Source organism: Callithrix jacchus, chromosome 1 (genome assembly GCF_049354715.1).
Source record: "Callithrix jacchus isolate 240 chromosome 1, calJac240_pri, whole genome shotgun sequence".
Taxonomy (NCBI): domain Eukaryota; kingdom Metazoa; phylum Chordata; class Mammalia; order Primates; family Cebidae; genus Callithrix; species Callithrix jacchus.
This window is the reverse complement of record NC_133502.1, coordinates 194,760,875-194,784,811: the sequence shown is the minus strand read 5'-3', so window position 1 is coordinate 194,784,811 and position 23,937 is coordinate 194,760,875. Positions and strand designations below refer to the sequence as shown.

Below are 23,937 nucleotides of genomic sequence, written 5' to 3'. Positions count from 1 at the left end.
TAATTTATTTTGTTTTAGCCGGGTCTCACTATGTTGCCCAAGCTGGTCTTGAATACCTGGGGTCAAGCAATCCTCCTGCTTCAGCCTCCTGAGTAGCTGGATTATGGGCATGCGCAAGAGGAGCCTTTTTGCTTTTAAACCTGATCTCAGTATAGGGAGCCCCAGGAGGCCCCAAGCCACTGAATTCCCTTATATGCTTCTAAGGTAGAAAAACAGGCAGGAGCTGCACCTCCCAAGATGGGGCCAGCCAGGCCAGGGTGGCAGGAGGGGATGAAGCCAGCACTTAGTAAAGATCTGAAGATCGGCACAGAATGGGCCAATTTCAGCCCAGGGCACCGCCTAACCATTCTGCTTTTAGGTTCTCCTAAGGCCAGGCAGGAACTGAGGCCCCAGCTGCAAAACCAAGTTGAACGGAAATTCTCTGGGCATGAGATGACCCAACAGACATGCAGACAGAGGGCCATCCATCAAGACCCATCAAGACCCATGCAGGCACCGGCCCAGGTCTCCCACGGTGGATGTTTCAGAGCCACAGCTGCCCACCCCACCCCACCCCGGGTGCAAGGCCACGTCAGCATCCCCAAGGGCCACATGTAAAAGGACACCATGCATCAGGCAGGGATGGCAGGGACGGCAGCCTCACCTGGACCTGGCCCTTCTCCACCATGCATCAGGCAGGGATGGCAGGGACGGCAGCCTCACCTGACCTGGCCCTTCTCCACCATGCAACAGGCAGGGATGGCAGGGACGGCAGCCTCACCTGGACCTGGCCCTTCTCCACCATGCATCAGGCAGGGATGGAAGGGATGGCAGCCTCACCTGACCTGGCCCTTCTCCACCATGCATCAGGCAGGGATGGCAGGGACGGCAGCCTCACCTGGACCTGGCCCTTCTCCACCATGCATCAGGCAGGGATGGAAGGGATGGCAGCCTCACCTGACCTGGCCCTTCTCCACCATGCATCAGGCAGGGATGGCAGGGACGGCAGCCTCACCTGGACCTGGCCCTTCCCCATGAGTCTGTCTGTGCTCTCGCCGTCCTCCTTGGGGATCTTCGTCTTGTTGTAACACTTTTCGTAGCACAGTATCCTCAGGGTCTGGGAGCCCTCCAGCTCTATCTCAAATTCCTGCACACCCGAGGGAGAAGGCGAGTACAGTATGAACAAACAGGTCAGTGTTATGGCCAAAGGGGCCTCTGAACCAGGGCTCTCCCTGCCGCCCTGGCTGCTCCAGAGGGACCGATGCCTGTGACCCTCCTCTCGTAGTCCTGGGACGCATAGACATGTTCCCTGTAAGCATCCCTGGCATGAGACTGTGGCCCAGCCTGCTTGCTTCCAGAAGATCCGACTGGCTCTCAAACCTAATCCAAACTCCTAACATCAGCATCTCCAAGGGTTATCCCCACACCACCCGTCTCAGAATCTCCAGGGTGTTTGTCAAAAGATATTTTTATGGGCCAGGTGCAGTGGCTCATACCTGTAATCCCAGCACTTTGGGAGGCAAAGGCAGGCAGATCACTTGAGACCAGGAATACGAGACAAACCTAGCTAACATGGTAAAACCCCATCTCTACCCTAAAAATACAAAAATTAGTCAGGCATGGTGGTGCATGCCTGTAATCCCAGCTACTTGGGAGGCTGAGGCACAAGAATTGCTTGAATCCAGGAGGCGGAGGCTGCAGTGAGCCAAGATCATGCCACTGCACTCCAGCCTGGGCAACAGTTGGAGATTCTCCCTCAAAAAGCAATAACAACAAAAAAGATATTTCTATGGACTCTGGATGATAATGATCTGTCGATGTGGGTTCACTTTTATGGTGGTAAGCCTATTCTGTAAGACATTATCATGGTGGATACACATCAGTCTACATTTGTCAAACCCATAAAATGTGTAACACCAAGAATGAACTCTACCTAATGTCAACTATGAATTCTGGGTGATAATGATGGTTCACTGTGGGATCATCAACTGTGACGAATACCCCACTCTGCTGTGGGATGTCCATAACTGAAACGGGGGGCAGGGTTATACGGGAACTCTTTGTTCTTTCTGAGTCATTTTGCTGTGAACCTAAACTGCTCTTAAAAAATGAATTCTATCTAAAAGGAAACAGAATGATCCTTGGGGATGATACGGGAGGGAGAGGGAGGAACTTGGAGGAAAAACTGCTTCCCTAGCTTTCAAGTTGTCTGCTAACTACTCCGTCACCCTGATGGTGCCATTGGTGAATCTGCACTTCACACCGAGGTGTGCACGCATGGGTTCTTGGTGGGGACATGGAGGAGGGTGAGGGGAGAAGAAAGCAGCAGGAATTTCTGAACCTGAATAGGGGTGTGTGTGTGTGTGTGTGTGTGTGTGTGTGTGTGTGTGTTCCAGGAACATGTGAGTGTCCCCGAGCCAAGAGCTTCATGGACAGTGAGGGTGGTGGAGGTGACCTGCTGCAATTTAACCCTCACATCTTCACGCCTCCCTGAAGCTCCTGTCACTGCCTGACACCTGAACCTTTTACACACCGCCTGGCACCCCTCTCTTGTGGTCTCTGCTGGGCCATGGCCCTCTTGCTCTCTGCAAAGGCTTCTTCGAAGGATCCTATGTGACTTTTATACCCTGCACATCATAGCTGCTGCTCAGCCCTTTCACACAGATGTCAGGAGCTACAACAACTAGGTATTTTACTGAGCTCCTGTGCCCTTATACTATTCAAGCAACATATCTAAACTGATCAAAGAGTAGTGGATGCTGAGAAAGGAGACCCGCGTTCCAGCCCCGCTGTTCACTCCACCAGCCTCATGACCCATGTAGACGAAGCAGTCTGGGGGCTCCAGGCCTCCTCCTCTGCAGGAGACGGGGTGCAACGCAGCTCTCTGCAGGCCCAGCTGTCTCTACTTGCACCATCAAGAAATGAGACCGTCGAGGTCACAGCTGCTGCAGAAGCTGGGAAATGGAACCTCTTATGGATCTGGGGACTTAGTCAATACCGGCCTCTCTGCAGTCTTTCCCCCACTCCCAGAAGGGCAGGGCCAAATGACTAAGTGACTCACGCAGCACCTCTCCAAGGTGGAGGAAGGCACAGAGACACACAATACAAACCGAACACCCTGAGACGAGCAAGCAGGACCCTGCGGTATCTGTCCCAGCCCTACCAGCAGAGCCCCAGGCTTCCGGAAGCCAAGACAGTCTCTGTGGAAAAACACTATGGAAACTACCGAGTAAACATAAGCGATAACAAAGGCAAACAAAAAGTCCTTTCAAGTCTCTTTCCAAACACCTCCAGCAAAATAGGCTGCTTCTTTTCATGATGGGGGTAGGTAAGATTCTCAGGAACAGGGAGATAAAATCTCTTAGACTCCTCACCTCCTGGCTCTGAAAACACTTCTCCAACAAAAGAGGCTGCTTCTTCTGATGACAGGGGTGGGTAAGATTCTTAGGAACAGGGAGATAAAATTTCTTAGACACGTCACCTCCTGGCCCTGAATTCCATGAGATTCCTGGCATTTGGCAGCATTGCCTTTGGGGGAAGCCCTCAGGGAGCCCCGGAAAGTTTAGATTCTCTCCAATGGAATATCCCGTGACCGGCTGGCAGGCTGGGCCTTTGTGGAATCAGCCCCTCACCTCGTTCCAGTTTGGCTCAGCTGTATCTCTGTAGACTCGCGTCTTTGCTTTATTTACAAAATACCCAAAGGAATCCACCTCCAGGGTGCAGTACAGATCTGTGGGAGAAAGGGACATGGAGAAGGTGGCAGCTCTTTTCCACATCACCCACATGGTCTATAAGAGCAGGTGTTATTTGAAGAATCCGGAAAAAAAAAAAGGTTTTAACTTTCTTTTTAAAAATAAAACTCCAAATGGGGTTCTGGCATGAACACCAGCACCTCATGCTACACTCCTGCCTGATCTGTAAAATTCCCCTGGGTGCAGCTGGGAAATGGGGCCTCCTACAACATTCATTCACGCAGTCAGTCCACAAACCACAGCTAAAGCCCCTACAATGAGAAGGGCCCTGCACTGGTGGGGACAGAGAGGCCTACATGCCATTGTTACACAGGGGATGTGAGCCACAGAGACACCACGGCAGAGGCCAGCCATCCTGGGGGATGTGGGAAGCTCCTACAACCAGAGCAGACCCCGCTCTAAGTATTAACAGGCAAAGAGCGAAGGCAAAGGGCACCCCAGGCCACTGTGGGGCAGGGGAAGCAGCTCGGTGCTGGGGAAGCCGTGGGGTGCAGGAATAAGGGAGGGAGACAAGGCTGGGGGAATGTGGGGCTGGGCTGTGCGCAGTAAGTGGCAGGGTAGGGTTTGTATTTTAGAAAAACCACCTGAGTGGCTGACGTCTGTAATCCCAGCACTTTGGGACGCCAAGGCGGGCGGATCACCTGCGGTTGGGAGTTCAAGGCCAGTCTGACCAACAGGGAGAAACCCCATCTCTACTAAAAATACAAAATTAGCTGGGTGTGGTGGTGCGTGTCTGTAATCTCAGCTACTCGGGAGGCTGAGGCAAGAGAATAACCTGAACCCAGGAGATGGAGGTTGCGGTGAGCTGAGATAGTGCCATTGTACTCCATCCTGGGCAGTAAGAATGAAACTCTATCTCAGAAAAAAGAAAAACCACCCGAGAAGGGGGGTGGAGAGGCCTCGTGGTGGGGACCCTTTCTGCAGTGACATCCAGAGCTACAACCAGGCAGGAGGCCACAGCGAGGGCCTGGCCAGGCAGCCAGACACGATCAAGAAACCTCACTGATGGAGAATGGCATTTAACAGAGGGAAAGTGGATGGCAGTTTCTGGTGTGGCCACGGGGTGGATGGTGGTGCCCCTCAAAGGAACAGGACATAAGAGGAACAAGTTTGGGGGCCGTGAATAATAGGTTTCCTTTGGGGATGCAAGGCTGAGTGCATGGGACATTGAAGTGATAGAAAGAAAGGTAACAGGGAGGCAAGGAGAGACAAGCCCGGGACCCCAGGGCAGCGTATGGTGTCATCCTGCACTGCTCACAGACAGGACCCAGGAGGAGAGGCAGGGATGGAGGAAGGCCCATGAGCGAAACACCAGCGTCTATGAGGCCGCCAGAGACGGGGTCCAGGGGAAAGTTGTGTGTTATAACACTATGGAGGTGTAATCTGCATGTCATATAATTCATTCATTCCAAGTGTAGGGTTTGAGGATTTTTAGTAAATTTAAACACCAGCGCAAACACCACCAACAATCTTTTCACGACACTGATCTCAGCTAAAAAGTCCCCTTGGGTTTGTCCGCAGTAAGTTCTTTCTCCCAGCCCCATCCTTCAATGATCACTGGTAAGCTTTCTGTCTCCACATTTTGCTGTTTCCAGAAACTTTTTTTTTTTGAGATGGAGTCTTGTTCTGTCACCCAAGCTGGAATGCAGTGGCACAATCTTGGCTCACTATAATCTCCGCCTCGTGGGTTCAAGTGATTATCCCGTCTCAGCCTCTCAAGTAGCTGGGATTACAAGTGCCCACCAGCTCACCTGGCTAATCTTTGTATTTTTAGTAGACACGGGATTTCACCATGTTGGGTCAGGCTGGTCTCAAACTCCTAAGCTCAAGTGATTCGCCTGCCTCGGCTTCCCAAAGTGCTGGGATTACAGGCATAAACCACCACTCCTGGCTTCTAGAAACTTATATAGTGCAACTGATGTGTTACCTAGACCTCACTGTTCTGAGGGCTCCAGCAGCTGGCGGAGAACCCCACCCACTCAGAGGGCAAGGTAAAAAACAGTTTTGGGGGCCGGGCACAATAGCTCACACCTGTAATCCCAGCACTTTGGGAGCCCTAGGCGGGCAGACCACAAGGTCAGGAGTTCAAGACCAAGCCTGGCCAGCATGGTGACACCCCATCTCTACTAAAGATACAAACAATCAGCCAGGTGTGGTGGCACATGCATGTAATCCCAGCTACTTGGCAGGCTGAGGCAGAATTGCTTGAACCTGGGAGGTGGAGGTTGCAGTGAGCCGAGATAGCAATGTTGCACTCCAGCCTGGGTGACAGGACGAGACCTCGTCTCAGAAAAAAAAAAAAAAAGAAAAAAAGAGTATTATTCATCCAGCTTGACAGAGCAGCCAAATCTGCTCTGCTGTGGGGTGAAAGTTTACTGTTTGCTGACTGCCCTTCTGGCTTGCACCCAAGACTCCTGGGCATTCCAGCTACTGCCTGTCAAACTCCTTGTCAAACCCCTGCGATCACACAATCCACCTGCAAGGGTCAGCTCACTGGCTCCCAGGATCTGAGACAGGCTCGGGAGACGGCAGAGGCCACTCTGGGAAAAACAATTCCACACGCAGAAGGCATCAACCAGCACCAACGCTCCACTGCAGCCAGTGATCAAAGGTGTCCCATGGTCATTTGAACAACCTCCCTGCTTCCCCACACCCTGGCCAATTAGTCCTCCCTGGGTGGAGAACCTGGCTCGGTCCGTGCAACCTTCCTCCCCACACCAGTACTTACTTGAACTCTGCTTAAATCCAGTGGCTGAGTGGACGATGACATTCAGAAACCCATAGAGCCCCGGAGACTCGTCATCTGTACAAGAGACCAAAGAGGTAAGCGTCTGTTGTCCTGGGAAAGGGAGGCAGGTGACAGGCTAACTCTGCTTCAGAATCAACCATCCCGGAGACAGCGTAGCTGCCATCTGCCCAGCACAAGGCAAGCCAGTGTCACGGGCCAAAAGCATACCCATCATGATTTCTGTCTTGGGGATCTCAGGGTCCACTTGGGTTCCAGGGACCCAAAGTGTAATAATGTTCCAAAGACACAGAGGGGGTCGGGGTGATAGGGACGTGGATGGGGTGTGTGTGGACAGGTGTGCATAGCATATGCTGTGTGTGTGACTGAGCATATGTGCAACAGTGAATGCAAAACTCGGCTTGACCCAAAGTACCAGCCAGCAAGTAGTTGGAGGAGGGGAGGATGGGAGTGGGGCCAGATCAAGGCATGGAGCATCGGAGGAGCGTCCACTGTAGCCCTTGTGACTAGGAAGGTGATTAGCCGAGTGTCTCCCCAACCACCCAGCAGTAGCCACTCAGGGAGAAACTGCTCCTAACCCATCTCATCCACTCCTGGGAGGAGACAAGAGGCCCTAACAAGCACACCTCTTCCATCCAAACCAAAGTCCATTAGTCCCAACAAAAGTGCTAAAAGGAAGTGGGGGTCAGCCCCTGGGCCAGCTGCCTGCCCTCCCTGCAGGTGCCCTGTGCACAGGAGGACAGGCCCACCTTCCTTGTTGATGGTCAGTGGAATGCTGTGGACCGTCTGCAGTTTGACACACGAGTTGGTCAGCATCTGCAGCTCCACGGATGTCAGGGAGAAGCTTTTGAAACCTGGGAGGTTGGAAGAGAGGTGCACCAATTGGTCAGTGCGCTCCTTGGCCCTCCGGCCCCTCCCCCTGGACCCACACCACATCCTGGGGAAGGAGCATGGCAAGAACTAGTGCCAGAACATGGAGGCTCAGGACCTGGAGGCTCACTGCACTTCGGAGCCAAGTGCAGTGCTGGTCCGGCAGCAGAGCAAGGTGTGGCTCTGGAAGACCCAGGCCTGGAGGAGTCTTGGCGTGAGACTCCCAAACACACACGTCACGCGCTACCTATGCTCAGCCACAAGGCAGGTCTGAGAATAAGCGGCTGGTCGGGGAGCACCTCCCTGTGAGGTCTCCCCAGATAGACAGCAGCCACAGCTCTACCTCCATTTCTCCACTGGGTGAGGAAAAGGGGCTTATTTCTGGGCATAATGCTGAACAGGGAACAGATGCTGCCACTCTACAAATGGCTGGGGCTCCCATGTTATGACAGGAAACCCGGGGCCAGGTGCACTGGCAGGGCTGCTCGGAGCTCCTTGTTGCCCCAGACCACGGGGTCAATGCGGGCTGAGACGTGGCTCTGTATAGGTGAGAAGGATAAGCCTGAGGGGATGAGAGGTCAGACCAGGTCAGAGGTGCACAGAGCCCCTGCCCAGCATCCCTGTGAAAAACGATGCTTTGCAGGTAATGGCCCACAGCTGTGGGAGGACCAGGCCACCTGGATATGGTGCTCAGCCCAGCGCCCCCGCAAGAGGGACAGTGGCATACAGAGTGCCAGTGGGAACATCTAGGTAAGGGTGGCACGTCAATCCCAAACCTCCAAGAAGGAAACTGGGTGTGCCTTCCCCCCCCCCCGGCCCCTGCCGAACACAGGACAGAAGGAAGGAGCGCCCTGACAGAGGGAAGTGCCTGGAGAAGGAAGGGGCTGCCCCAGAGGGAGGGAGCACCCCTGTGCTGACAGCAGGCAGCTGGGCCATGTGGACAGGGCAGTGGGGCCAGCGCAGTGTGGCTACCCAAGTGGGCCCAGCCAAGGGCCCCTTTAGCACCTACTGGGGCAGGGAAGGCCTGGGGGAGTACAGGGCAGACGAGGGGAAATGGGGTAGGCCAAGAAAATGCAGTGGTGGCAGGGTCCTGGAAAGGCCTAGGGGCAGGCCAGGGGGTGGGGTGTATGTGCAGCAAGCTGGGGAAATGAATGCCCAGGGGATGGGGGCAGGACAGGTGCGGGGTGTGTCCAAGTGAAAACTCGGTGCCATTAGACGGTCAGGAGTGGAGAGACAAGATGGCTGGGAGGCCTACGGGGATGGCCGTCTCCAACTTGTTTTCTAAATGAGCCTTCCACATAACACTTCACTTGATAAAACCCCTCAAAACAAAAAAGAAGGTTTCAAACCACAGGAGCTGCCAGCCTGGCCCTGGTGTTTCAAAGCCCAGCCCTCTCAGGACAGAGGACACTCACACTTCTTCTGCTGCTCCCGGATATTCTCCCTCCACTCTGCACGCTCATAGTCAGAGGAGATCAGGAATGTGTAACTCTAGGGTGGGTGAGAAGAACAAACCCAGTTATCTCCACCCTGCCTCTGCGAATGCCCGGCAGGCCTGGGGCACCTTGGAGTATGCAACCCACACCTCCAGCTGGCTGGAGCCCAGTGGCCAGGTGTGCTCACAGCCCGGCATGTCGCTTCTGGCACTCCCTGCCCTTCTTGCCAGCTGGGTGTCACAGCACCTCTGGCACAAGCTCTCGCCCAAACTGCACGTGTCAGAATGTGATGCCAGCAGAGGGGCACAGCTAAGGGACATGGAGGTGACCAGGTGGGAACTGCAGAGGTGGTTGATCTAGACCTGACCCCCTGCATTCAACCCACAAGCCTCACACTAGCCCAGAGACGAGGCTTCTGCAGAGCCCACCAGCTGCCTCTCCTGGCCAGTCTAGAAAACAAGCCATTTTGCACGTTGACAAGTGCGTGTCATGCCCCTGGAAGGAGACGCCCAGGCTACAGACGGCACCAGGAGCCAGACTCAGGACAGAAGGTGCATCTCTGGCCCTCAAGGCCCTGGGGCATCATCCCTGTACCAAGGACCAGGTCCGCACAAACCTGCTAGGCGCCTCTGTCCTATACACTCCTTGGAGACCCAGCCCACTCCCAGCTGTGGGAGCTGAGCCAGCTGCCACTCAACCTGAGGGCTATGGCCCAAAACCCCAGAAAAAGGAACCAGTGTGCTTGCATGCAGCATGCTGGACAAGCCTCTCGGCGCAGGGTGCATCCAAGTGAAAATGCGCTGCCATGAGACAGTCAAGAGCCCATCCCAGGCCAGAAGAGCGGAAGGGGCCGGCGTGACGGGCGCTCACCTTGCCGTTACGGCTGTGCACCCTGAAGGCCATGCTGGGAGACATGAGCAGCAGCAGCGATTCCTGCTCTGACAGCTTCTTCTTCAGCCTCTCTGTGGCCTTGCTGCCCTTGTTCGCCCTCTGCGGGGAGATACCACAACCTCACCTTCGCATTCCAGCGCCCCATACAACTCACTCCCGCTCCATCCACCACCACCACAGCGGTGTTCAGCCTGCAGAGGGCGAGAATCCTGTGTCTCCACTCAGCACAGCCCAGGGCCCCAGACTGCTGCTGGCGGTGGCCTTTGGAGGACAGAGCAGCCTTGCAGCCTTTCAACAGGGTCAAGGCCAGGCACAGGCTGCGGGACATGCTTGGAACCTTTCTTGGAGGAACGAGATCTTTCCTCTCATAAGGGTGGAGAGAAGAGACTTACAAACAACCCAGCCTTTCATTTTCTCCCCAATTCAGACAATCTCCAGGGGGCTGTTGCGACCTGAAGGGTCTGTCACCAGCTTCCTAATCCAGTTAGATTTCCACAGGCCCACTGGGCATATTTGTGGAGGTCTCAGCAGAAGGGCAGACGACTCTCAACAGAACCTGGACAGGTGAGCCCTTCCTATGCTGAGTTGTGTGGATCCCTCTAGAAGCCACTATCCCTGGGGAGAAAATGTGCTGCCTGTCACCAGATAGGGCCCCATCCCATCCCCCAAAGAGCTGAACATGGAGAGTGCAACAGTCACACTCAACAGGCGTCAGCTGCCCTCAGGGCGCGGCACTGGCTCCTACTCTGCATGGGGACAGCCCACCACAGAGGTAGCCGCCCCACAGGGATAAACAATACAATGTTCAGCCCAGTCTTGAAGCTGCCCTGTGCTCCTAAGTGTGCTGAATCTGGGTGCAGCAGGCTGCGCAGCTGGACAAGGGCTGAGGACTCCTGTCCCGCTGTGTCCACCCTACCTGGGCGTCCCTGGGCCCAGGCCCAACCTTTTTGCCACCTACTTCCTCTGGCCTAGCTAACCAGATTGAGGGGCTTGTCTTCACCATTTTTACAGTCTTCAAACATCTCTGGAGAAAACTAAGTGCCTGTAGTCCCAAACACCTGGAGGAGTGGCACCCCCACGCTTGTACAGGGGACAAGCAGCCCCCTCCCCTAGGCCCTGCATCCTGAACCATTCCAAGCCCTCCAGCATCTGGCTGTGACTTTCTCCGGTCACTTGGTACTTTACCCACAAAATGGAACCACACAGCAAAGGACGCTGCCTGGGCATCAGAAAACCATACACTTGAACTCAAGCCAGTGGCCAGAGGTGAGAACCCAGAAGCCTCTCTCCCGCCTGCCTGGCTGACTGAGCTCCTGCATTCTTGCTGCCTCCTTAAAAGGACCATCCAGGCATTTGCCTGTGAACTTAAAGTGTCCACACCCTGTTCCCTTAGAAATACTGTTAGCTGTCACGTGTGCTGTCTCTCTCTCTCTGACTCTTCACTTGTGCCTTGTGTGATCCAGGGACAGAGGACTGCCCACCCTCCTCATGGCACCTCCTTGTCCAAAACCTGTAGATAAAAAAATCTCAGAACTAGTTTCCCATGGTGGTGATGTATTTCCGAAAAGCTAGGCAGTGTTTTCCTAGGTCAGGTTTTCCCAGGGATGCCGGCGAAAACAGAAGATCAGGCTCCCAGTGCCATAGCAATGGCCAGGCAGGCATAAACTAGACACAGTTTAAACTTGCCAGTGTAAACACGTTTCCCTCGTGAGGGACCCCTGATCACAGATGAGATGAATAAGCATGAGGCTGTCCACCAGGTATAAGAAGTATCCTGTGAAAGGCACACCGTAGAGACCACAACCAGTTCCCTTAGTTTTTCTGGAAGGCTGGGTTGGCAGCCCCTCTGGTATGGTGCTCTGCATTAAGCCGGGGGTTCTCAGAACAATCGGGCACCTAGCTGTGCCCAGATGCCCAGCCCTCCAAGACCTGAGAGCTCATATATGTCCCAGAGACCAGACCTGGGGCTCAGAGGCCTGACAGAGAGAGCACCCACTGGCCATGTGTGGGGGCTGCTGCCCAGTAAGACCACACGGAGCCCGGCCCTTGCTTCCCCTACCTGCCCCCCACCATGCACCTTCTCTCTCTGAATGTCACTCTTGATCTGGGAGATCTTGATCTTCAGAGCGTCCAGCTCCTCGTCCGGCACCAGGGGGATGTTGGGCACTGCCTCTGATTCGTCCACCATCTGGAAGCTGAGATCCGTGAGCGGAATGTACCATTTGCAGTCGTACTGCTGGGTTTTGCTGGGGGCGGGGAGAGAAGGACGCTGACATGCACCAACTACCTTCCACGGCTGATGTCACTGCTGCCAAGAACCCAAGAGCCCGTGTTCCTGACCACACACGGCTCATCCGACCGAATCCCAGCATGCGTTCCATGGAACCGACTGGGATGAAGCCACTGGCAGGCGCTGGTGGCCCCGGCCTCAGCCTCAGTGATTCCTGGGAACAGACACTCTGAACACGTGACCCCAGGCCCCAGGCCTCTCAGGAGTCTAGATGCATCTTATCCTATGCTGACCCTAAGGTGGAGGGCTCATGTGGGAGCACGTCAAGGCTGCACAATGACAGGACAGGGCTGAAGTCCACCCCCAGGGCTGTAAGAATTTCAACGACTGTAGATACGTCATCCCCTCGCCTGACAGATGGGAGAACAAAGGCTCTCCTCTGAGTTGACTCATTAAACCCACTCAGCAGGGCAGGATGAGGGGAAGAGCCTGTGCTGGTCTTCCCAGTGTGGCCTTTGCTCCACTCCAACCTGGTGCGACCTGGGTGAACCCAATCCCTGGAGGGAGGAGGGGAGTGTGTGCAGGGGTACGCTGAGAATAACTCAGGAGCCACCACCCAGCACTGCCTGCAGCCCCTGACCTCAAACGGTCCTGAGGTGGCCTTTCCGCAATGGTCCTGGAAGTCATGGTCGGGTTTACCCCTCACTACAGGAGTCAAAGCTGGTCCCCAGGATGCCCCGTGACGTCTCCTGCTAGTGACAATCTTTAACCTGGGCCCCGACATTGTGCCCAAGTAGCAACGGAATGTAAAAAGAGCACCTAGCTACATTGCTGCTGGCCTCCGCCATGACGGACCCTCCACGCCCTGGAGCGTCAGCACAGACGGGGTCACCGCCGGGACGGGACCCCATCGTTACTCACCCTCCGCTCTGCTTCTTGAGCTTGGTGCAGAGAAGCAGGTCGGTGAAGAGGAAGACATGGCGCAGCTTGCGGGCCCCCTCCACCAGCTCCACCATGAAGCTGTCCTTCAGCAGCTGCCGGTGCTGCGGGCACAGGGAAGGCTGGGGTCAGGGCCAGCCTGGGGTGATGGGTGGGGTGTGTTCGGCCCTCCCAGCCCAGCAGGAGCAGGTTGACCCAGGGACGTTCTCTCTGGGAAGATTTCACTCCTTCCACATCTGACCCTCACACTCACTTTCCAGAACGTTTTTTTCATCTCACAGTCCTGCTGACAGATCAGGGCTTACGTGTAACTTCTCTGTTCAACAAATTTCCTAGTCCCACCTGTGTGCTCAGCCTTTGGAAGAGAGTGGGAGGATGGGGGAGGGGGAAGGTAACGACTGTGGGTCTGTAGAGGCACACAGCCAAGCAAACGGTCTGCTGTGAAGCAATGACCCGCTTTAAACAGGGCAGCCAGTGCCTCTCTGGGGTGGCAGGTGGAGCTCTAGAACTGGCAAGAAGCCAGCCATGCCAGGAGCAGGTCTTTCTGTAGAGGGACCATGTCAGGCACAGGCCCTGTGGTGGGAAGAGCTTGGGGCTGGAGGTTCAGTGTGGTCTGTGGGTGGAGATGGGCCCGGTGCACTCTGGAAGTGGCAGACCTCGAGGTCACGGCATGGTTCTGAGGGCAGAAGGATCCCGGAGCCCCATGCCTGGAACTCCTAGTCACCCCGACTAGACAGGATGGGCAGGGTCCCTGGTGTGCAGGGGCCACACCTCTGACACGTGCCTGGACACGCGCAGCCTCAGAGAAGGGTTAAAGTGGAGCGCAGGTGGGGAGTGCAGGGCAGGGGCACAGGCTCCTAAGAAACCACGCACCTTTCTGCCTCTTGGTCTGTATCTGAAAGGCAAGGTTTGGTCCTTCTTACTCAAGAGGCTGCTCAATGGGCATGTCTAGGTTAAGGCACCCCTGCCTGGTACCTCGCAGGGTTGGGCACTGTGCAGAGGGCATGGGGACAGGATGAGAGGCTGTCGCAGCAGCCTTCCCCATGCCGGGACCAGAGCACTGCATGAGGACGTCGCCTGAACTATTTGATCCAATCCCTACAACAGCCTGGAGGCAGTTCCTTAATGAGAAAACTGAGCTTCAGCGAGGCCCACACTCTGTCCCAGGCAGCAGAGAGCAAGTGGCAGCATTCACAGGTCTCTACACTCAGGAGGCCACAACCTCATGGGAAAAAGACCAAGTGTTTAGCGGGCACCCAGCCCCCTGGTCTCAGGGAAGGCTCACAGGGAGGACGACCCCTGCCCTGTGCTGAGAGCCGGAGGGTCTGCAGGGGAGTCACATGCAACAGAGGGTATGAAAATTCAGTGTCTCCACACAGGAGCTGCACTTGTCCCCATCTTGAGAAGTGATGAGGTCCTGTGCTCTGAGTAAGCCAGGCTGGTCCTGGGGCCAGACCAGGCGCCTCGCCCTGCTGTCACCTGCAGCCTGAGGTTCTTCTCAGGGAGCCTCTGTCTCTCTCAACTCTCCCGCACTCTGAGGCTGGAGGCAGCAGAGCTCCCCATTAGCATGTACAGTCCGTGCCAGGCCTCCGACACTCTCAGGGGTGGAGGTTGCATGTCACCATCATAAGCAGCTGGCTCTGGTGAGGGGGAACGATGACTTATGCAGGGGCCACTGGTGCCCATAAGTGGAAGGCTAGGAAGGTTGCCGGAGTGCCAAGGCTGTGACTCATAGGCACTCACCCACAGCCCACCTGCTGAGGGCAGACGGCTGCCTGGTGATAGCACCCACAGGAAGCAAGAAACAGCATGTGCCCCTGGAGAAACCTCAGGCAGAGCTGGAGCACTGAAGCTGAGTAATCCCCACTGCTGGGTCTGCAGCGGGGACCAGGTCTGGGTAGGATCCCAGGACACTGAGGTCCTTGGGGAAGGACTGCAAGATATCTGCTTGGCAGGGACACAAGAAAGGGCCTCCCTGCCAAGGAGGAGGGTCAGGCACCTTCCCTGTGGGGCAGTGATGGGGCTGGACGGCCAGCAGCCTTCGCCATACAAAGGTGCTGAGCTTCTCGCCATCACCAGCAGAGGGCACCCCATGCTCAGCTCAGAAGCCGCAGACCCGGCCCACTCTGCCTTGTGTGCCAGAAATGCAGCTGCCTCTCCAGCAGAGGTTTCCCACAGCCCACCTCAGGGGCACCTTTGGGCTTCAGCAAGGCCACCGAGTGTCACACTGGACGCCTGTAGCACCCACATGCTGGCCTGCCACACTGAGAAGACCCAGGCCTGACTGTGGGGAGGACATGGCCCCTCTAGGGTGTGGACTGCAGGCCTAGGAGGCTTGGAGAGTGGACTCAGATGATTCTGGGCTACTCTTTTGATGTCACCACAGCCTCCAAACCCTCACCCACCCATGCAGCTCTCACCTGAGAGAAACCCTAATCCATAGGCACCCCAGCATGTCGCATCACCTCAGGCCCTGCTCTGCAGTCCCCATCCCCCAGTCCCTGCCCTCCCAGTCCACACAACACCAGCACGGAGCTGGGAGGCCATGTGGCGTAGCTCGCTGCCTGCCCAGGAGACGTCCCTCTCAGAAGTGTTCAGCAGCCTGGTCCCCGGCCCAGAGTACAAGAGGCTCAGCCTTGAAATCAGCCCAGGCTTTCCCGCACAGTCCACTGGACTCACATCCTCCAGGGCACATGGCAAGGGTGGGCTGGGGCCACGGTCCTGACTGCATCCCAAAGCCAGCATAAGGCCATGTGGCTGGAAACCACTGTCCCTACGGCTCAGCATCTCTCCAGGGCAAACACCCCCAGCTGGAGCGGGGGGACAGAGAGGGCAGGGGCGTCACTGGGACCTGGGATGGCACCATGGTTTGGAGAGCTGGCTAGCTGGGGTGTGGGAGCCTGTGTGAAAAGGGCACATTGAAAGATCCCATGTGTTCTGCGTCTGCGTCTGTGTGTCCCTGTGTGCATCTCCACGTCTCCAGGTGTATTCACTCTCGTGTGAGTGCCTGAGTGTGTCCTTGTGTGTGAAACCCCACACGGGCCTGTGGCCTGGGGAGGTGTGTGTGTCGATGTGTGTCACTGTGTGCATCTCCATGTTTCTGTGTGTGTTCCCGTGCGAGGGCATGTCCCTGTGTGTCAGGCCTGTGTGTGTCCTGGTGCAAGTAACCCTGTGTGGGTGTCATCCCCGTGTGTGCTGCAGGGCGAGGCAGTGGGAGAGCAGGCCCCCACTGGCAGGGCAACACTTCCTTTGGGGAGCCCCCCCCACATCCCAGGTGGGTAACATCAGCTGGAAGAAATGCCAACTGCCTTCTTGAACAATTGAAATCATCATCCCCCCAGGAGCCCCCAGTAAGCAAGGGCAGTCGGCACCTTCACTATCCCAAGCCCATCCTTCTGAGGCCACTCTTCTTCTCTGTGACGATGATGTTGGCTATACTCCTCCATTTCTTGGAGCCTCTGTTTCCTTAAACATGATGGAGTGAGAAAGACTGGTCTGGTGGCATGTTCTGAGGATTAAATGAAACTGTCACCTGCAGGGCCTCACGCGGGGCCGTCACCCTTTGCCATGCCCTCTGCAGGTGGGAGCGTGACAGCCACAGCTTCCCGTGAATCACAGCACTCACTCCTTACGAGAACTCTACAAGGCAGGCACCATCACCTCCATTTCTACGGACAAGGAAACTGAGGCCCTGTGAGGTCACATGTGTGCCCTCTTGTCTTCTGAGGAGGCGGTCACGTCACACCAGTGGGCATAAGGAGGGGCACCTCCTTCCTATGGGGACATCCCTCTGGCCAGCCACCTCCTCCAGCTGTTGCCAGTGCAGTATCACCCGCCGCCCAGGGCACAGCCTATCCAGGGCCTTCCTGGGAAGGCCAGTCTGGAAGAAGCACACTGTTAGGGCTGAAGGTTTCTGACCCCCCTCAAAATTCATACTGATGCCCTAACTCCTGTGGGATGGTATCTGGAGGTGGGGACTTTGAGAGGTAAGGAGGAGCAGATGAGGTCATGAGGGTGGAACCCATGTGATGGGATTAGAAGCGGGAGAAAGAGAGGTCCTTTTCTCTCTCCATGTCCACTCCCAGGCAGGCCATGTGAGGGCACAATGGGAGGGCGGCCGTGCTTCTCGCTGTCCTCATCAGAATCTGACCGTGCTGGCACCCTGGCCCTAGATCTCCAGGCTCCAGAACTGTGAGAGGTAAAGGTCTGTGTGTGGGCCTCCCAGAAGTCTGTACTTAACAAAGCAGCTCAAACCGACTACAACATGCCACAGGAACCAGAGACCACGGTTCCATGGAGATGCTGGAACACTGCCCCAAGTACAAGAACTGCAGTTTGATCATCAACAAATCAGCAGTGCCTTGACTGGTGGGACCAGGAAAAGTTGCTTTTTAAAGAACCCCACGCAGCAGCTAAGGAAGTGGAGGCAGAACAGGGCCCAGGTGAAGACCAAGGGGGAGCTGTCAGCTGCTGGCTGGTGGGGGGCCCTGAAGGAGGTGGGGGGCCCTGGAGGAGGCTGGTGGCCTCAGCCCTCGCTACCGTGTCCCCAGAGCAAAGTGGGCATCCCTGGAGAGCTGGCTGACACGGCCTGTCAGTGGCCCTATCTACGCAGGGATGTAGCAGGCTCCATTGGTTCGGCAGTGGGACCAGGAGCAACGAGGGTCGCCTGGCAGCCCAATATACACTGCAGCCAAGAGTGAGGCCAAGGGTCCTGCTCGCCCTTCCCTCCCTCTCACCTGCTCTCGACCTGCCCTCCTTGCAGAGCAAATCTGTACTCTCTGGTCCCCAAGAAAGCCTCCCATGGCCAAGCTGGCCCAGAGTTTCCTATGCCCCAAGCGACACTGTGCCAGAAGAAGGGTAGGGTGGGGCCTGGGAAGAACAATGCCAGCTGAGAGCCACAGTCAGGGTGGCTGGTGGCAGCTAATGTTTGCTGAGCTCTTTCTGGCTGCCAAGAAGGTGTGAAAAGAGCGTGACGTAAAACATCTCTCACTCCACAGAACCCTCCCATGCAGCAGGCTCCGGCTCCACCACTTCCTGGAAAAGGAACAGCTCAGAGGTAAGCAACATGCCCACACTCCAGGAAGGAATTAGTCCTTGGCCCAGACAAGCTGAGAACCCAAGCTTTGTTTGCAAATGTTTATGAAGGGCCCAGAAAGGCCTAGCCCTCAACGTGGGCACCAGCCTTGCCCCTGCAGCTTCTGTCTGGTGTCCAGCGGAGCTGAGAACCCCACCCACCCTGTCTTCACCCCTGGGCTGGGCACCATCCTCTCCATAGCACCCCTTGCAAACTATGCCAACAGGGTCTGGCCTCTCCAACTGTTCTCCAGCTGTTTATTTTTTTATTTTTTGAGACGGAGTTTCATTCTGTTGCCCAGGCTACAGTGCAGAGTGCAACGATCTCTGCTCACTGCAACCTCTGCCACCCAGGTTCAAGCAATTCTCCTGCCTCAGCCTCCTGAGTAACTGGGATTATAGGCATGTGCCACCATGACAGGTTAATTTTTGTATTTTTAGTGGAGACAGGGTTTCACCATGTTGGCCAGGCTGGTCTCCAACTGCTGACCTCAAGTGATCCACCCGCCTTGGCCTCCGAAAGTGCTGGGATCACAGGTGCGAGCCACCACGCCTAGCCTGTTCTCCAACTCATTAATCATCAACTGATTAAAAGACCTTGGTTCTCCTCTACCTGAGCCTCACCACCTCTCAGCCTCCAGCCTGCACTGGTGGTGCCTTCCTGCTCCAGAGCCTTCCTGTAGCTCCCGTTTGGACTGCTTCCTGCGTTCTTCCTACAGAGGGGCCTCTGGCATCCCAGGCAGAGAATGGGTATTGGAGGTCAGTGCCTGGCTGGCTCTTGGGAAAGACAACATCCCAAATGGATCATCCACTATGCTTCTGAACCTGAGCCGAGGGGGTGCTGAGCAGCGCATGGTGCAAGGCTCCAAAAAGACGGACAGGCAACCACGTGGGGAGTCAGCCAGCAGTGAGGATCGGTTATCTAACTGTGGAGTTAATTCAGCTAAACAAATGAGCGCCACCCACCAGCCCTCAGAACCCAGGCCTGGAAGAAACAGTGCCTATAGGATCCTTTGATCCAGTTATTTTGGGGAGGCTGAGGAAGGCGTTCTCCTGGGCAGCACCTGCGGCTCATGGCCCCCAGATATGCTTGGGCCAGGACACTGGGAAGACGGGGCACCTGCCGGCCATCATTCAGCATCAGAGGGCCACCAGGAATGCAGCCCAAAGTCACTCTTTCCCAAAGAACACTGCCCTAGAGCCATGGGATGTAGCTGAAAAGGGTGATGAGATTACAGGAGCCACAGTGGGGGCTGGGGCAGCTGACCCTGAACAGGGCTCACACCTGTGCCTCTCCTTGATGTCAGACTTGCCCAGGCTGAGCAGGGAGCAATGGGCCACCTCCCAGGAGGCCCAGCAGTGACCCAGACCGACAGAGGCAGCTTTCCTCTTGACACCAAATGCCACGGAAGCCAGAAACAGCTCCAGCCCCTTGACACACTCCCAGCAGGAGCGGCAGGGAATGGGGTGGCGTGCAGAGCTGAAAGGGACATCTCCTCCTCCTTGTGACTCTTCCTACCTCCAGGTATTGCAGGGACAAGAGGAGGGGTGAACATGTCCTATCGGCTCACAAAGGAGGAAGGGAAGCAAAGAGTAACACACCCGAGGTGCACACAGGGGACCCCTGGCCTCACTTGCATCCTGGCTTAGCTACTTAGTGGCTGTGTGACTGTGGGCAAGACATTCAACCTCTCTGAGTCGCAGTTTCCTCATCTGTAAATGGGAGATCGCCTCTGACCCCAGAGTTGTCATGAGAACTCAAGAGGCACAGTTTCTTTCTCCCTTTGGGGACTTGACACTCCGTGTCATGTACCAAAATGAGAGATGTGCAGAAGAGAAAGGCTCAGGCCCCGCCCTGGCTGCAAATTCTAAGAGGAAGCAGCCTGCAGCTCCTGCCCCTCTCTCCTGGCTGGTGACGTCAGGGGAGCTCTCCTGTCACCTCTGACACAGATGGCGCCATGCACACAGGTCACCACCCCTGACTTTCATGAAGTCCCTCAAAGGCTGTGAAACCTGTTCAGTCTCAACACCCAGTGGAGGGGCCATGGACCATGCATCCTTGCCCTCAGAGAGCAGGAACACCCAGGGAAGCAAAAGGGTGTCCTCAAATCAGTACACTGGTAAGCAGTAAGAGAGAGGAACCTGGCAGGGCTTTGCCCATCTGGCATCCTTCTTTCTGCATAAAGGACTGCAAACTCGCTGGGCAGTGCCAGGGGATACTGAGAAGGACGTCCAGGCTTGGAGTGGCCAACTGATTAGCAGCATCTGCCTCAGGAATGGCAAGGGCGGGGCACAGCAAGGCATCTGTCTATCATCCTGGCTTAGCCACCGTCAAGTCACCTCCCTTGACGGGCCTCACATAGAAAGCCCTGAACAAGGAGGTGCTGGTCAGACTCACAGTGATGTTTCCTAGCGTCATTAGTCCTCCACCCTGCTTTGCAGTTGAGGCACCCAGGCGACACCTCCTCAATGAGCAAATGCCCCTCCACCAGGGCGAGGTGCTGGCGAGGATGAGGATCCAGGCCCCTCCCTTTGTGAAGCTCCCAGCCCTTCTTAAATTATACTTCCTCCTTGGTGGTCCCGAGACCTGGCGGTGAGTCATCGTGGAAGGAGGCCGCAATGGGGACCGATGCAGGAATAAGGGCCTGGCTGCCAACTTCTAGGCAACATCACCATTTTCCTCAATTCCCCAAGGCAGTGGATTCCAATGATCTGAGTGGTGAGAAGGTCTTTCCTTCTCTCTAGCAATGATAAATGGCAGCTGGAGATGCAGGGAGCAGACTCGGCACAGGAGAAGCCATGGAAAAAGGATCCCACACTCACCTCCCAGGAGGTCAGAGTGCTTATAGAAGAATGTCAGTAGAAGGGAAAGAGCAGGTGTCTCAGGAGGGAAAAGCAAGCCCGGCAGGAAGCCACCCAGCACATGGAGGCTTAGGAGAAGCAAATCCAACATCCACTTAGATCTATGTGGCTGCCCACAGGTTTGTCATAGGCTTGCTCTACTTCTGTGGCCCTGAGCCAGAGAAGAGAACCAGGGGCAGGGCCCCTGGTTCAAGGTCCCTGATGCTTCAAGAAGCAAGATCTGATCCCCACCTCTCCCAGGCCCCAGTCATGGGCTGATCAGCTGGGGAACACCTGCACTGCTCAACACCTCCCCTGGAAGGTGCCAGGGACCCACTTCTGCCTTCAATGAGCTCAGACTGCCAAGGAGCCACGGATGGCCAGGACTGCCACAAAATCATGTCCATTTGAGAGCCCAGGTGCCCAATGAGGTGGGGCCATGTTCCCATTCTGTTGCAAAGACGAGGAATGGGCCCAGTTGGGAGAAGCTCTAGGCCACCCAGTGGGTCGGTCCTCACGATGCTGGCATGGACCCTGCATCTGCCCAGCTCCAGGGCTTGGATGAGCCTGGAGTGTGGAATGGAGAGGACAGTTCCCTCCTTCTCCATGCCCTTATTGGGCCAGGCCCACCAGGAGAAACTTGACTCAAGGTCAAGACTCAGGGCACTCAGGGTACCATTCCCAAAGAAGTGTGTGGTAGACGAGGCTGAAAGCTGCCTGCCTGATGGCTCAGGGCAGGAAAAGGAAAAAAACCCCATGTGCTGGGTAGGTCTGTCCTGGCAGTACCCTGAGGACAGGTCCTGTGTCCTTGGCACACTGCCAACCACGTGGCACATAAACCAGAAAAAGAGGTGGTGGTTCTCAGAGGCAACTACAGTCGGTTCATGCCCAGCCTGTGTCCTGCCTGGCCCAGACAGTTCCTGTCCCTGCATGAGACCCCTTAGGCCATAGGTCAGCTCCCCTCGCCTCAGTGCTGCCTCTGACAAGAGCTGTTCCCACTGGACACCGGCTGCCCGGCTTGCACACCTCAGCTGTTCTCAGTAGCTGCTGCCCACCTGGGAAAGCACCTGCCTTGCTATGTGCCAGGCCCCACCCAGGAAGGCTCAGACCGGCACAGACACAGGCCATGCCTGCCCATTGATGACATGCACACAGAGTGCGACAGTGACAGGGAGAAGGAGCGCCATCACGTGCACGCAGAGTACGTCATTGATGGGGAGAAGGAGTGCCTTCCCGGAGGAAGACATGAAGTCTCACGTCACAGACACAAACGTGAACCCTCCCTTTCTTCCCCATCTCAAATCCTTAAATCCGATCTTAACTGTTTTTTAATGAAAGCACTCAGAAGGAAATAGGAGGATTCCAGGCAGACAAAATGACACCCTCCTACTCACCTCTTTCGCACAGGTCTCCCTGGCTGGGGACCCTGAGCTGGCAAGAGTGTGGGAGATAAAAAAGGGTTCCCTGGACATAACCCACCATGATAGAGAAGGAAAGAGGTGGCTGAGTGAGGCACGGTGATGGACGCCGCCTAGGAGGGCATGTTGTGTGCGGAGTCACCCCTGCAACTGCACCCCGACGCCTTCCACACAGGACTAGGTGTGCTGCCAAGCTCACCAATCCCAAAAGGCAAGGTCTGCTGAGGACCAGGAGGGGCTCTAGGCCTCAGATCGAGGGTGCCCTGCCTGCCCCCAGCTCAGCAGGCTGGGCAAACCCAAGCCACCCCCGCTACCCGCCACACTCACCTCCCCCTTCTTCACCGTCATGGACTGCCGTCGGGGTGTGATCTCCTCATTGATACTGGATAGGAAGTTCTGTGAGATGCGCAGGGCGTCCTGCAGCAAGGGGTGGTCGGGGTGGCTGGTGGGAGTGTGCTTCAGCAAGTCCTGCCCGGGGAAGACAGACGAGTTAGACACAGGGGGCCCTGGCACCTGCCACTGTGTGCAAAGTGCAGACACGAGGTGCAGACAAAGCCCAGAGTGCTGGCTCCCTCGCTGTCACCACTGCCTCCTGTCACCACTGCCTCGGTGTCATCACTGTGTCGTGTCACCACTGCCTCTCTCACTTGGGCCGGGCTGTGCGGGCATCTCTCCCCTGGGCCACACTTGTGTGAGCAACATCCCGGAAGCAGGTTCTGGATGTGCTCCAGCAAACCCAGCCGCATGCACACGGCCAAGAGGGGCTCCTCTGTAAGGCTCTAGGGTAGGGTTTCTCGACCTCAGCACTGCTGACATTTTGCGTGGAGTAATTCTTTGTTGGGGGGCAAGAGAGAGCTGTCCCTTGCACTACAGAATGTCCAACACCACCCCAGGCCTCTACCCATTAGATGCCAGCAGCGCCCCCTTGGCTGCAGCTATGACAACCAAAAGAAATGCCGCGGAACACTGGTGCTGCGTGTGCCCCACAGAGCCCTGGTGCTGCATGTGCCCCACAGAGCCCTGGTGCTGCATGTGCCCCACAGAGCACTGGTGCTGTGTGCGCCCTACAGAGCACTGGTGCTGCATGTGCCCTAGGGGGCAGTTTTGGTCCCAGTCAGGAGGGGTGCTATTACTCACATGGAGGACCAGCGTGCTCCTCGTCACACGGTCCACAGGCTTGTAGAGCAGAGCTGCGGAGAGAGAAGAGTGGTGAGAGGCCACATGTGGAGACGCACACCAGCTGCCTGAACACCCTCAGTGCAAGGGTGAGTGGGGAGGGGGCTGCCCCAGCCTCCACAGGCCCCATCTCCCCTCTGCGCAGTGACAAGGGCAAGGCTACAGCACCCACCTGGAATATTTTGAGCTTTAAGCCCTGGACATTCATTGCATGTAGAGTCAGAGCAGCTCATCAGACCTGGGCCTGCACGGCTGGCTCGGTGACAACAGCTAAAAAGGCTCAGCTTTGCCACTCCTGGGGTCAGGGAGCCCACCCTGGCAAGGAGGGGCTAGGGAAGACCCCAACTCTGGAGGGAGACCTGCTCTCCAGCCCAAGGGTACACTGAGAGCAGACCTCCTGGCTGCTCTTACCATCAATCCCGGGATGTTTCAGATGTCTGACTCGAAGACAGGCAGGAACCTACTCAGATGCCGAAACAACTCTTGGTTTGACAGGTTCTCTGGTGACCTGCCTGAGGACACCTGGACCCCAGAGGCACACGAGCCCCACTGCAATGGGAGCAGCCCCCTGGCCAACCTCAGCCGC

General features: G+C 56.2%; 1 protein-coding gene across 2 annotated transcripts in view; it reads right to left on the bottom strand.

Moving 5' to 3' along the window:
* LOC100393591 (BCR activator of RhoGEF and GTPase) overlaps positions 1-23,937 on the bottom strand; it is a 137,095-nt gene that overhangs the window by 20,712 nt on the left and 92,446 nt on the right. The window contains exons 7-16 of one of the 2 annotated variants that reach the window (XM_035267221.3): positions 23,313-23,365; positions 22,503-22,643; positions 12,826-12,947; positions 11,752-11,920; positions 9,654-9,773; positions 8,763-8,838; positions 7,227-7,331; positions 6,460-6,534; positions 3,612-3,709; positions 995-1,126 (exon numbers count right to left, since the gene is read on the bottom strand). In XM_035267221.3, coding sequence (XP_035123112.1) covers positions 995-1,126; positions 3,612-3,709; positions 6,460-6,534; positions 7,227-7,331; positions 8,763-8,838; positions 9,654-9,773; positions 11,752-11,920; positions 12,826-12,947; positions 22,503-22,643; positions 23,313-23,365 — 1,091 coding nt within the window. Of the gene's footprint in view, positions 1-994; positions 1,127-3,611; positions 3,710-6,459; positions 6,535-7,226; positions 7,332-8,762; positions 8,839-9,653; positions 9,774-11,733; positions 11,921-12,825; positions 12,948-22,502; positions 22,644-23,312; positions 23,366-23,937 lie in introns of both variants that reach the window. The other variant, XM_054239375.2, reaches the window with a different exon arrangement.